Source organism: Haemorhous mexicanus, chromosome 10 (genome assembly GCF_027477595.1).
Source record: "Haemorhous mexicanus isolate bHaeMex1 chromosome 10, bHaeMex1.pri, whole genome shotgun sequence".
Taxonomy (NCBI): Eukaryota; Metazoa; Chordata; class Aves; order Passeriformes; family Fringillidae; genus Haemorhous; species Haemorhous mexicanus.
This window is the reverse complement of record NC_082350.1, coordinates 11,421,814-11,434,893: the sequence shown is the minus strand read 5'-3', so window position 1 is coordinate 11,434,893 and position 13,080 is coordinate 11,421,814. Positions and strand designations below refer to the sequence as shown.

The 13,080-nt window shown below is 42.1% G+C and overlaps 1 protein-coding gene across 3 annotated transcripts in view; it reads left to right on the top strand.

The window, feature by feature from the left end:
• PID1 (phosphotyrosine interaction domain containing 1) overlaps positions 1 to 12,647 on the top strand; it is an 85,225-nt gene extending 72,578 nt beyond the window's left edge. For all 3 annotated transcript variants that reach the window (XM_059855328.1, XM_059855330.1, XM_059855329.1), the window contains one exon: positions 10,679 to 12,647. In XM_059855328.1, the coding sequence (XP_059711311.1) occupies positions 10,679 to 11,155 (477 nt within the window). In that variant the 3' untranslated portion in view covers positions 11,156 to 12,647. The remainder of the gene's footprint in view (positions 1 to 10,678) is intronic.
• Positions 12,648 to 13,080: the final 433 nt, after the last annotated feature.

The window sequence follows — 13,080 nt, the reverse complement described above, 5'->3', positions numbered from 1 at the left end:
AGAAATTGATAACACAAACAAGGGATAAATCAGGCATATTTATCTAAGGACTCATTTGGCAATAGAAAGAGTTGTTTAACTATATTTTCTTCTTCATAATGTGTTTAGTGCTTTTTGTTAAGTTGAAATATGCAAGGTCTGTTTTTCATTGCTGCAGTGTAAGTGCTCCATCCCAGTGTAGGCACTGTATTTCTTCTTCTCCAGCCTTCAAAAAAGATTTTCCTGGAGATACTAAAACTTGTGAGAGTGGAAAAAATCTCAAAGGGTTTTGATAAGTCATGGAACTAATTTCACATAATGATTCATGAAGGAGATGTAAAAGTAAAGACAAAGTATTTTAATCTGTGACTTTGCGGGATGTGGGTACAATTACGTTTATATGGGGTTGATATTTCTGTGCTCCCCTGTACTCCTCAGGGAATGTGTTTCATTTGCAGTGTGTGAATGTTAGGAGAAGGACCATGCACTGCTATTTCTGGGAGTCTCTGTGGTTTGTTTTGTAATTTTTTCTCTTCTTTTGAATGGCACTAGTCTTATAGCACTTGGGGGAGGGAGAATTGAAATAATTTTATGAGCATTGCTTCTGTTCTTCCTGTAGTGTAGACCTGACACTTCCTTTGATATACAATCCAAATTTGTAGTCATCTTCAGTGGTTCCTGAAGTTGGCTCCCTTCCCTTTTGTTCTTAATTTCAGGTGTTGTCAAGTTGAGCCAACAATCTAGTGCAGTTGAGATTTTTTGGTCTCTAGAACTGAATGTCTTAGTAACAGAGGTTTTGTTCAGTTTTATTACTTGGCATCTTCTTTTGAAGGCAAGAACTAAAGGAGAAACACAAGGACCGCCTGGGGAATGCACAAAGAAGGGAACCTTGAGGTCTGATCTCTTACCTATATAAGATAGTGAAAAATGTGCATTCTGAGTGGCTTTCTGGGAGTGCCTCAGTGCCCAAAGTCTTGGAGAGTATGTAAAATACACATGCCTCAATAGAAAAGGTGGCTGAAGTAGTAACTGTTCTTGTACTCCCTCTTTGCATGCTCCATAAGGTACAAAAGTTTTTGTTGGACTGGTGCCAAAGTGAATTTTCTGTGGGTTGGAAAGGAAGGGGAACAAAGTAAAAGTGAACAGTCTGCTCCCCTCTGTGTCCATGGGCTCCTTCCCTCTACGAGACGGCAGCTGTGAGGAGCCCAGGACTAAAAAGCTTTCTGAAACATGATGAGGTGCTTAATCAAATTTCCATGTTCAGTTTCAACCTCATGTGAATAAAGAATGTGTAGTGAAAGAGGTTTGTGTGTACTTTGAACATAAACATGAAGGTAGTTATCTATTTGCAGGGAGACTGTGGTCATGCAAATTTATGCCACATTCTCCTGGCAGAAGGGATGTTCTTGGTGAGAAGGTTTTGAGGTAGCAGAGGAAAGGTTTTGGAAGGACTTTGTGTGAAGGAAGCTTCAAGAAATTGCAATAATGGCTACAGAGTGGGTTGGTTTTCTCACCTTCCTGGATGCCTCCACTTCTCTCCTTGCCTGTGAAGACTCCTGATGGACAATGGGAAATGAACTGGCTTATCCAAGTATTAATTTCAACCCAGCAGTAACTGAGTAGAGAGAGAGGAAGTTACATGAGGCAATGAAAGGAGACAAAGGAGGAAAGTGATCTAAATAGTAACATAAAGAAAATATTTGGGAACAAAAGTAATCATTGACTTGTACAATAGGGTGTCCAGCAGCCCTGCTGAGGTTGTGTGTGATGGATGTATTTGTTCATTCAGTTGTGTCTTGCATAACAACATTTTTAAATTGCCGCTAGAATGAAATTGATTTCTTGAGTTTTAAATAGTGCAGTGTAAATCTTCCACTCACACCAGGACCGAGGAGTCTCTGACTGCAAGCTCACTGCAGTTTGCCAGTTCCACTTGATTTCATTTCAGATTCATCCCTGCAAGCCAAACCACAAAAAGAGCTTCCTGTCCAGTGGAGAATGAAATGCAAGAGGCGATCCTTTTGTTGCTAATGGGAGGCTGCAGGGAGCAGAGCTGGCTCTTGCTGAGGTTGTGTTTGGGCTTGGTTAACTATTTTGCCAGTGAGGCAGAGACTCCTGGTCACTGGATATAAGTTAGATGCTCTTAGATCTAACTGAAGGCAGTACTTTAATACCTGTGATAGTTTATAAAAAGACTTGCTGAGCAGCAGCCTGATGTAATGAAAGGTGAAAAGCTTGGATGGTTGTGTTTCTCAGGATTCTCTTCCAGGAGAGTTTGGCTTGCTGCTTTATTTACCCCACACTGGCTCTTTGGCCTGCAGACTCAGTGGGCTTTTTCTTGTTGGCTTTTTTCCCTCTCAGAGCTTATAAATTAAGCCATCAAGGGTAAATTTTTTCCTCTTCCAGTACATTAATTTATTTACTAAGTCTTAAACTTGCCATATGCTGATGTGTTTTCCCATGTCCTCCTCAAGCAGTGTGGGGTAGTGTTGCTGATGGGGCTGATCTCATAGGGTAAGGAGGGCTCCACTCCTGTGGGCATTCTGCAGAGGTTTTTGTCTTCTGCTCCCCTCCTCAACTGCCATCAGTGGGAGGCCTGACAGAGCTCTGCTATGGGAGGATTAGAGGTTTATTTGGCTATGAAGAGGGGCTCTGAGATGTCTTTGTGCTTTTGGTGTCTTACTCAGAGCTGGGACAGGATCTCAGAGATGTGCCCTGCACTTTGATGCCAATCATCTGCAGATGCTGGAGTGTTTGTCCTGCACAGTGTTTGAGAAATGAGTAGTTCTTCATGGGTGAGCTCTGCCCTCAGAAAAGCCCCATTCCCGAGATGCTGCCCTGGACTGGACGTTGGGACACCCACTCCGGATCACAGTAACTCACCTGTTCTGCCTGGGAAAGCCCTTTAACCCCATGTTAAAGGGCTTTCCCAGGCAACCTCAGAAGCAGCAGCACTGAAATTGGTATTATGTTCTTCTTTCTACTGGGGAAGAGCATTTTTCAAGAATAGGTATTTTCACAGTGCCCCAGCTCCTCCTTCTCCTTCGCTTGCTACTGCTACTGAAAAGCATGGGGGCAGTAAAACCTGAAAGAACAATGATGGACTAAAAATGAAAGCTCTTCTGTCCTTCAAAGGCATTTAGTTGGGGAACCGTATCCAAAGTGGTGCTATCACTTTATGCCTTACTTGTGTGGTGACCCCTTCCTGGGCCCATCTAAGGCAGGATCTGCTGCATGGTCACAGCTGAGAAACACATGGGAAAATAAAAGCACCTGCAAAGGGCTGCTGTGAGCGTGGCTGTGGGGACAGATGGACAACTGGAGCAGCTGCTGCCCAGCAGTTGTTTTTCCTTAGGAGTTCTGAAGATGTAAAGAGCCAAATGCATTTCTTGCTGGGCTTGTTTATTATTTTTGTTTTCAAGGGGGAATTGTAGCATGGCTGTAAGACTTAAGTTCAGCCTTGGTCCCACAAAAGGGCTCAGATGCTGCTGACTTAACTGCTGAAGAGGTGCTGATACTTCCAGCTTTTTCTGGAGCTATCCTTTGATTACTTGGAATAAATCAGACATTAACTACTGATGTATTATTTTTTCTCTCCTAATCCAGTGGGCAGCCCTAAGAGTTGATGTTTTTTTTCCGCTAAATAGTTGCCTAGCTCTGTCTGTTCTCCCTCTGAATTTTGTCTCAAAAATAAAACAGTTCTTCACATATTTCTGTAAGCCACATTACTGCATTTACTGTGTATTTCTTTGTGCTGAGGAGCCCTGCCATTCCCACAAAGACCCTTGTGTTCGTGCTGCAAGGCTTTGGCTGGACACAGGCAGTGTGGGTGAGGAAGCAGTGACAGGCAGAGGGAAACTGTGCCGCCTTTTTACTTGACAGGTTTTTTTTGGGTCTTAAGCAAATGTTGCTTGAATGCAGTTCATGGTATTTGCTCAGTGATCCAGTGGAATGTCTGGGATATTTTTGTTTTTCCTTCAGAGCCAAAAAGCAGCTTTTGGCTCTAAATCCCAAACTGCCAGCCTGAGGCTGAGTCACTGTGCTTTAGGGTGAGGAGAGCTGAGCTGGTGTGGTGAGACGGGTACCCTGTCCAGCACAGAGCACTCCTGCTGTGCCTGGAACTGGATGTGTTAATTAAAGATGTTGAAAATGACTCTACAGCTAAATCTGCTTTTATTGACACTAAAGCTGTGCCAGGACTTACCAAGCTGTTGGACTGCATGCTGCAGGCCTGTCCCACTTGCATCCCAGCTCCACTGAGGATAAAAGAAAAACTAGTTTCAGCCATCAAATCTGTGACTCTTTGGTGAGCCCTGATTCTCCCCAACCACTCAGCTTGGAGGTGCCACTGGGGGCTTTGGGCGCACTGCCATTGCAGTGAAGTTGAGCACAGGTTTCCTGAGTAGCAACTTCTTGCAGAGGTGTCCAGATCTTCTAACAATGTGGAGATGAAGCTTGCTGTGTCCTGGCCACGACAATATGTGCCTGTTGTCAAGGTGGAGCCTGAACCTTCTCATCCTGCATCTGCTTTTGTGCTGCAAACCCAGGGAACATCTCCATGTATGTGTTCCTGCAGCAATTTTAAACAAGACATGCATACATCCTTCTAAACCTGCTTTTGGCTGCTGTTCTTCCAATCTGCTCTGCATTCTTCTTTAAAACTTCTGCAAGTTTACCTGATCTTTAGGCTGGTGGTTCTTGCTGGACTGGGATGAACTGACAAGCTTCAGCCATTGGAACAGGTTTTCCAGGGAGGTGGTGGAGTCGCCATCCCTGGAGGTGTTTAAGGGGTGTCTGGATCTGGTGCTGGGTGATGTGGTTCCGTGATGCAGGAGTTGCAGTGGTGGTGCTGAGTGGATTGTTGGACTGTGTGATCTTAAAAGTCTCTCCCAACCCAGATGTTTCCATGATTCTCTGATGCTTTGCTTGCTGAGTGGAGGGTCTGTACCTGTGCGTCTTAACACAGACCCTTACAGTCACTTCATTGCCACGTATCCTGAAGGTGCCACAGGAGCAGTTCTGTTTTCAGGAAGAAAATGTCTCATTATCTCTGTTTGCCTCACATTTAAGTAAGGCAAACTGTCTTGATCAAATATAATCAGTTGCAACTAGACCAAATTTGAGGCTAAAGGAATTTTTTTTTTTAAGCACTGATAATCAAAAGAGACAGTCATCTACTACTAAGATTTGCACAAGATTCAGGATCCTCTAGTGACTGCAAATATGCAGAGTAAACGCCTGCTAGCTCAAGGTCAGTGCTCTATTTTAATTTTTTTTTCATTTTCTGTGTTAATTTTGCTGACAAAGACACTCCTTATCTGGTACAGAAGAAATACTTATATTAAATAAATAAACAAGGAGTTAATTTTACATATGGTCTTTTGATCATGGTCTTGAATAGTGAGAGAGCTGAGAGTCCTGTGAGGTATGTGTTCCTGTGCCAAGCTCCTGTGCCAAGAGAGCATCTGTCCTCCTGTAATGCAGTAATTATGGGTCTTTACAGCTTGGATCTGCTTCCTTGGAGCACTGATAGTCCATGGGCTGGGGATAGGGAGCAGAAGGAGAAAAAGTAATTTGGCTGCCTAATTTCAGGTGCCCGAGTGAGGCTTGTGAGATAGGAGCAGTATGGATAGATGATCCACTGGGGAGTCAGATCTGAGGTCAGAGTGACACATACAGGAGCTGAGCTGCTCTTTATCTGCTATGAATTACAAGTGAAAAATGTGAGATCAGTGATGAAAGAGTATGAAAAGGGTATGAAAAGGAAAAAACCCTTATTAATTCTGACAAATCATACTGTGCTAGAAGTGAAAATGTCTATGGCAGATGCTCTGCTGGTCTTTTCAAAGTTGGTAAGATCTCAAACATAGTTATTAAAAGACATTTTCACCATACATTATTGGATTTGAGGGGCTGAAAACAACAATGTCAAAATACTCAGATATTTCTGTCTTTCCACGAGAGTGCATGAAAAATGACATCAATTATTCTTCATGTCCTTTGACATGAGACATCTCTATGTGTCACATGGGTGTCACTGCATTACAAAAGGGCAAAGGCACAGCATTTTTCAGTTGAGGACAGTTTTGCCAGATACTGACACTTGTGTTGGCGAATCTCTAGGGTGAAATAAGGAGCTCTTCAGAACATCTTGGCTTTTACAAAAGGTTTGGATGCTTGCAAGCATAGAGGTGCTGAAGCCTCAAGAGTATTTTATGTCATGCTTGGTGACAGTGGCTTGCCAGAGGATGAAATTTGCCATAGAAAGGCTGGAAAGAATGTGGATAATTTTTAACATGCACAAGAAATTTTACTGAGATGTATGTATCTTCCAGAAATTTGTGGAACAGATAGAACGCACAAAGAACTAAATGGGCCATAAAGAAATATACTCTTATCCCTGGTAGAAGATATGATAGGAAATGCCTTCACTGCTTAAGGTTAACACAGTGTCATTGAGCTGAATTTGCATTCCTTTTCTCGCTTAAAATAGTGTCCAAAACAACTAAAAGCTGCAACAGCTTGATCATAATTTACTTGTTCCAACCAGCCTGTAGCTACTCTGCCTTGCACTGAGGCTAGAATCATAGAATCATTAAGATTGGAAAAGACTTCCAATATCATCAAATCCAACCTTTGACCAAACACCACCCAGTCAACTAAACCATGGCATGTTGTGCCATGATCAGTTGTTGAACACTTCCAGGGATGGTGACTCCACCACTTCCACGGGCAGCTTGTTCCAGTGCTTAACAGCCCTAGAGGGGAGGGAATAAAGGTCCTGGTCTCACTGTGTGTAGGATGACACTTGCTATAGGACATGCCACACTTGCACAAATAAGTAATTTTTCTGGACTGATGTTTGCTGCCAAGTGAGTTCCAGAGTTTCAGAGGAAGAAAAAGCTTTATTTAGTCCTGGTGAACTTTTGCTGGTGGTTAGAGCTGTATTATCACAGATGTGGCTTTCAGCCTGCACTGTGGCTTTGCCTGTCTTTGTCAATGATCACTCTCTTGTCAGTAAAGCTGTGGAGTTGATGCTGTTCAAGCACTTCAGTGTGTTTCTGTACGTGCAATGATAACTGTAACAACATCACTACTGCTGCTTCTACTAATGTCTTTCTGTGCCCTTCACATCTCATTCTGATGATTATTAAAGATGAAATTTTGAGGTTTTTTGGGGTCTTTTTTTATAATACCTGCTGGCTTCACACTGATGAGATATCAATGATTTTAATGGAAAAGACCACCAGTGGGAATTTTTGCCTCAAAATAGCTTTCTTTTCCAACTAATAATGAAAGGAATCATCTGTTCTTTGACCTTTGGTTGGCAGACTTGGAAATTGAATAGGAAGATGGTTGTACTGTACTAGCTTCACTGTAATGGTGTGGTGAGGGGTTTCAGAGCATTTAAACCAAGGTGGGTATGCTGTGAGATGTGTCAAGGCAGGAGCCAAAATGCAGGGAGTACTAATTGTGGAATAACCTTGTAACTCTGAGCTCAGGGAGAAGTACCTTTCTTGGGTCAAAGAGTGGAGGTGTCTCCCCAGCCCCTGGTATCCCTGTTCTGTTTGGGCAGGGGACCATGCTGTGATGAAATGTTAGACATCTGTCTTCACCAAGAGCTTCAGCAATGCTACTCTTGTCAAATGCCTGTATCTCAACTAGGAAAAAAAAGGATAATTCATTTTAAAAACCAAAAAGTAACAGCACTAGTAGGTGTAGATGTTTCTATATAAGACACAGTGCAGGAGAAACTTTAAAGATGAGGTTTTGTTTATTCTTTCCTGTGAGCTCCTTATTGTAATGTCTAAGCACCTTATAAATATTTATGGATGTGTCCTCAAAGGAAAGGAGATTTATGTAATGGAGGTTCAAAGTGATGTTAAAAGAAGCAACTTTCCAAAGGTTCCTACACAGTTATACTGTGACAGAACTGGGACAGTAAATCAGACCAATACATCCCATTTTGGTAAACAAGCCAGAATACCATCCTTATTATTAGTTACTTTTGCGTTGGCTGCTTACAGAGTAATTCACTGCTTTTTTTTCTTAAAACACAATGACTTTATTCTGGGGAAGTCCATTATTTTTTGTAGCTTCACTCGTAAGCAGGCCACACACACAGATTGATGGCCAACAGGGGGTTGCAGTTAGATGCTGTAGAGGAACAGAGGAGAACTTTAAATTCAATTTATGCTGCAGTGTGACAACTTACTCTGATTTTGCTCCTTGGCTGCTGAAGTTGTCCGAGCATCACTTGGGAGTTGCCTATGCTCAGAAGCTGATGCTGTGTGTTGGGGTGAATTTGCAGCACAGAGCTCAGCAACACTGACTGCCTGGGATGGAGTTGCCTTTGCTTTCCTCCCCTCTCCCCATCCTTGTGCTGCTGCTCAGGGCAGCCCATGAACTGGCAGCAGCTTCCTCTTTAGGACAAGCCAGCAGTGAAACAATTCCCTGCATCCCCTCTTGTGCTCATCAGCACTCATGAGAGGTGCTGATTTCTGTGGTCTCCAGGTGACACTGGGCTTCTCCAAACAGCAGCTGGGGGCACAAAATGTTGCTGTGGTGGCAGCTCTCTCCTGCAGCCAGGGATTCAAAGCTGTATTTGGGCAGTGATAAAGTGCATGAGCAAGAGGATATTTCATTGTTCCTCGGGGTTTAAAGTCTGTGCAAAGCTCTTTGAAGTTAGTGAAGGACTTCTGATGCTACAATGGGCTTTGAATTTGACCCCAAGTGTCAGTTTACAGTGTTTGTCTTTTGTTAGCTGGCTTGTGAGTATGAAGCAGTGCTGAGCAAACCTTTGGAGAATATACTGAATGTGCAAATTTGCACAATGATCTTGCTCCGTTCAAAGCAATCTGACTTTGGATATGTGTTGAAATACCCCCCAGTATGCTGTAGACACATTCCTCTTTGGTCCTGGATGTGCTGTTTGTATGTGTTTGGTTGGCACTGTGAACTTTGAGGTTTTAAGTTTTTCTACAGTACTTTAGGGAACTCAACTCTCATCACTAATAAAATAAAATAAGGCAAAACACTGGTAGGTCTTGCCTTGTTAACTGTTCTAGCTGTTGTATTTGCCACTGTTCCAAAAAAAATACAAAGCTTTATAAGATTCAACGTATTCCCAGTGCAAATCATGAATATTTATAGGCAAAGAATAAGACTTCCCATTTTGAAATGTCATTGCTATGAAATTGCTTTTTTGGCAAGCATGATTAAGCCACACAGACTTCCAATACAGTTTTGTAAGCTTTTTCCTTAATTATGGCTTAATTTAGGCCTCTGAGTTTAACAAAACGTGTGAAACTTACAGCAAAATATTTTTCTTGTGGAAAATTTTGTTTGCATGGATTACAAATCCCGTATTTCTTGTGGTTATGATTTTTTTAATGTGTTTAAATGTGGAAATTCCATGTTTTTTCTTTACATTTCTTAACACATTTACAACATAAAAATAACCTATACTGTGTGTTTAATGCAGAATTTTGAAGAAATTAGTTTGAAAAGTGCATGTGATTACTTTTTTTCCTCCAAATGCCTTGAATAAAATGTAGAGGAGGTTATAAGACATCAAGCAAGGGGTAAAAGATTCTGTCTCAAGCAGTTACTGCTGCAAGAGATAAATGAGGAACAATTTTGCTTTCATATAGTTGTTCTTAAATGCACCATCCTGACAACAGCAATAAATAGAATAATCTACATAATTGCATTTATGTGGCATTGACCTGTCTTTCCTAGAGAAAAATCCCTTTTCCCAGATAAAATAATCTTCCATTCAGCTGTAAGTGGAAGGAAGCCTCATTAGTAGCTGCACAGATTTAGGGGAATGTTTCTGAACAGGCTTAATACAGAATTTTGATGTGGACCTCCTAGTGAATTTGATATTTGGTGAACAAATTTCTGTAAATGCACTAAAACCACCTTGCTTTCCTGTGCTGATTGCCTAACAGGGTATTTACTCAAAAGGACTAGACAGGAAAGCAGAGAGATGATGTGATTAAACTTAGGTAGATTTATTACTAGATTTTTTTAACAGCATATTTTCTTAAATTGATGTAATAAATATCTCAGTCCTGCTCAAAGATAAAGTTTGGAACAGATTTGAGCTGTTCCTGGCCTATTACTTAAGTAGAAGCAGCCGAAGTGGAAAACCAGGATCATTTTGGAAAAGAAGCATTCAAACAGTTTAAAATCCTCTGCTGTGATCATGCTTTTCTGACCCCTTGCAACCTTGCATTATCAAACTGAGAATGTCTCCATCTCCTTAATACTAATGTTTGAAATATGATACAGATAAATCATCTGAATAAAGGATGAAGGAAAAAAAAAAAGGTGGTTTGCATCACAACTACCTGGGACCTGCTCCAGTGGCACTTGCGCTTGCTAAGATGAGCTTAGGGGTAGTCAGGGGCTCTAAAGCTGGGCTTTCTAGGGGAGGTGAAGAAAGTGGAATGCCTTGAAACTCAGACACTTGGGCATTTTTAATCTCTGGATTTGAATGGTGAAGGCAGCATTTGCAAAAGCAAGTATTTGGAAAGCAGTTTGAAAACTGTTTTACTGAAAGTGATGTGAAAATCAGGGTGTTTGTGAAGGGAGGAGTGTGCTTTTATTTCCACAGTGAAACTCCCCGGGATGGTAGAAAGTACCACCAGAGTCTGCTCTCTGTGTTTTCACCTATCTTTGTTCTTCTTTGCAGGTTACATATTTGGGTAAGGTTTCCACAACAGGGATGCAATTTTTGTCAGGCTGCACAGAAAAACCAGTCATTGAATTGTGGAAGAAGCACACGCTCACGAGGGAGGATGTTTACCCAGCTAATGCCCTTCTGGAAATTCGCCCTTTCCAAGTCTGGCTGCATCATCTGGACCTCAAAGGTGAGGCAACAGTGCACATGGATACCTTTCAGGTAGCACGTATAGCCTACTGCACTGCTGACCACAACGTCAGCCCAAACATCTTCGCTTGGGTCTATCGGGAGATCAACGATGACCTGTCCTACCAGATGGACTGCCACGCTGTGGAGTGTGAGAGCAAGCTGGAGGCCAAGAAGCTGGCCCATGCCATGATGGAGGCCTTTAAGAAGACTTTTCACAGCATGAAAAGCGATGGCCGGATCCACAGGAACAGCTCATCGGAGGAAGTGTCTCATGAATTTGAATCTGATGATGGCTGACTGAACCCATTCACAGTTCAGCAAAGGCAGAAGTGGCTTAGGGAATGAGAGCTGATAGATGAATAAGCAACAATTGAAACTGGGTAATGGAAGGACTGCCAAACACTTGTCTGACCAGCTTTTTAAATCAGAAGAGCAATTTGGTACCTACAGATATGCATCATTAAAGTAATTACGTTGCATTGAAATCTGCTGCTGTTGTAACAGTGAGAAAAAGATCTCCCTCCCCCACCTCTGTTACGCTCTCATCACTGTCCCTTTCTTGTCTCTGTAGTTCAGGTGCATACCATGAAGTACAGTCATTTCTGTTTGTCTTACGGGACTGGTCAGGCAATTTTATTAGTTGCTTCTCTGGCATTCCTAGCTGCGGGCTGATGCTGATGCACAAGAGCAAGTAGGCCTGGAAGCCCTAATGGTTCCTGAAGAATCTTTCCCCATGATGCATCACACAGATCCTTTGACCGTACATAGGCTAAGACAGCCATACACAGCCTTTTAGACTAATGGCCTGGCATTCTGCAGTTAATTCACATTTCACAGATAAAAAATGAACGATGCTTGTATGTACACATTATATCATATGCTATCCTTTATTTTATTCATTGTACCTATTTTCTTAATATACTGGCTGCCACGTCTTTCACCCAACACCAGTAGTTGCAGTTTCAGACTATGTACTGCAGGATACCAAAAAGGGGTGGGCAGAAATACTCCCTGGTGGCTGGGGGTTCAGCAAGTCAGCCCTGCTATCTGTGCATTATCCTACCCTGATGTGCTCCACAGGAGGGGGCCCGCTGGGAAGAGTTGAGGGACGCTTGGGTGTGTCAGTGTTAGAACTGTGACTTCTCATCAACCTCAGGTGTGACGAGAGCCGAGCACGGTGGGCACAGCTCTGTGTCCCCCCTTCTGCATTGCTGGTCGAGTGACCCTGGTGGGATGGAGCTGGCAGTGTCTCACCACACAGGGCTGCCTCATTGTAAAGATCCAAGGAAATGGTCCCTTAGGAGTCAGGTTTGAACATCTGTTCTGGTTGAGAACCTCATGCTAAGATTCCGATATCTTTCCTTGTTCACAGATATACAGTCATGCCTTTCTTAAATGCAGATGTTTAATAAAACTCAAATAAAGGAAAAACTTGTTTCACTTGATATTTTTTAAGGCTGAGAGCAGATCAATAGTTTGCAAGTAATGCTGCTCCTTTGTACAATTTTGTTTGTAATTATGGTAATGTTAGGGGCACTAGGGCACCTTACAGAAGCCTTAAAAGAAAGCTAATCCAAGCAGATAGCTCTGTGTCTGTGTTTTGTGTCTCTGTGTTTGTATGTGAGAGTGTATGTGTGAGTCCAGTGGTAAAGCATGTAGACTGAGCATGGAGATGTATTGAGGAGGGCCCACACCTCTTGAAAATATGCTTGTTGCTTTACAATGTATGTAAACTGTTCTCCAGCATAAATGCATTCATACTTTAATAAAAAAAAAGTTTTGAGTTAAATCTTGTTAGTTTTAAGCTGTCTTTCCAATATAAACTCTGTGGTTTTGTGTGTGTGGGTTCTGTGTTTATTTCATTTAGTGGAATGAAAATGTTAATTTATTTCCATTTAATTATTGCATCAGTCTTCATGAGAATTGCTGTTAACATTTTAATATTATTTTCTTTTCAATATTTAGGTTAATTATTGCTGTTTTGTTTTGGTTATGAGGGGGTTGTGTGTTTTGATTGGTTGGTTGTTGGGTGTTTTTGTGGTTTTTGTTGGTTGGATGGCTGGTTTTGTTGTTTTTTTGGATTGTTTTAGGTTTTTTATTTGGTTGGTTTGGGGGTTGGTTTTTTTGTGGAGTGGGGACATGATTTATAATTTTTTCTTAGCAGGAGGTGGCAGAGATTCCCCCCCTCCCAACCTGACCAGCTGCAATGAGCTCTGCTGAGT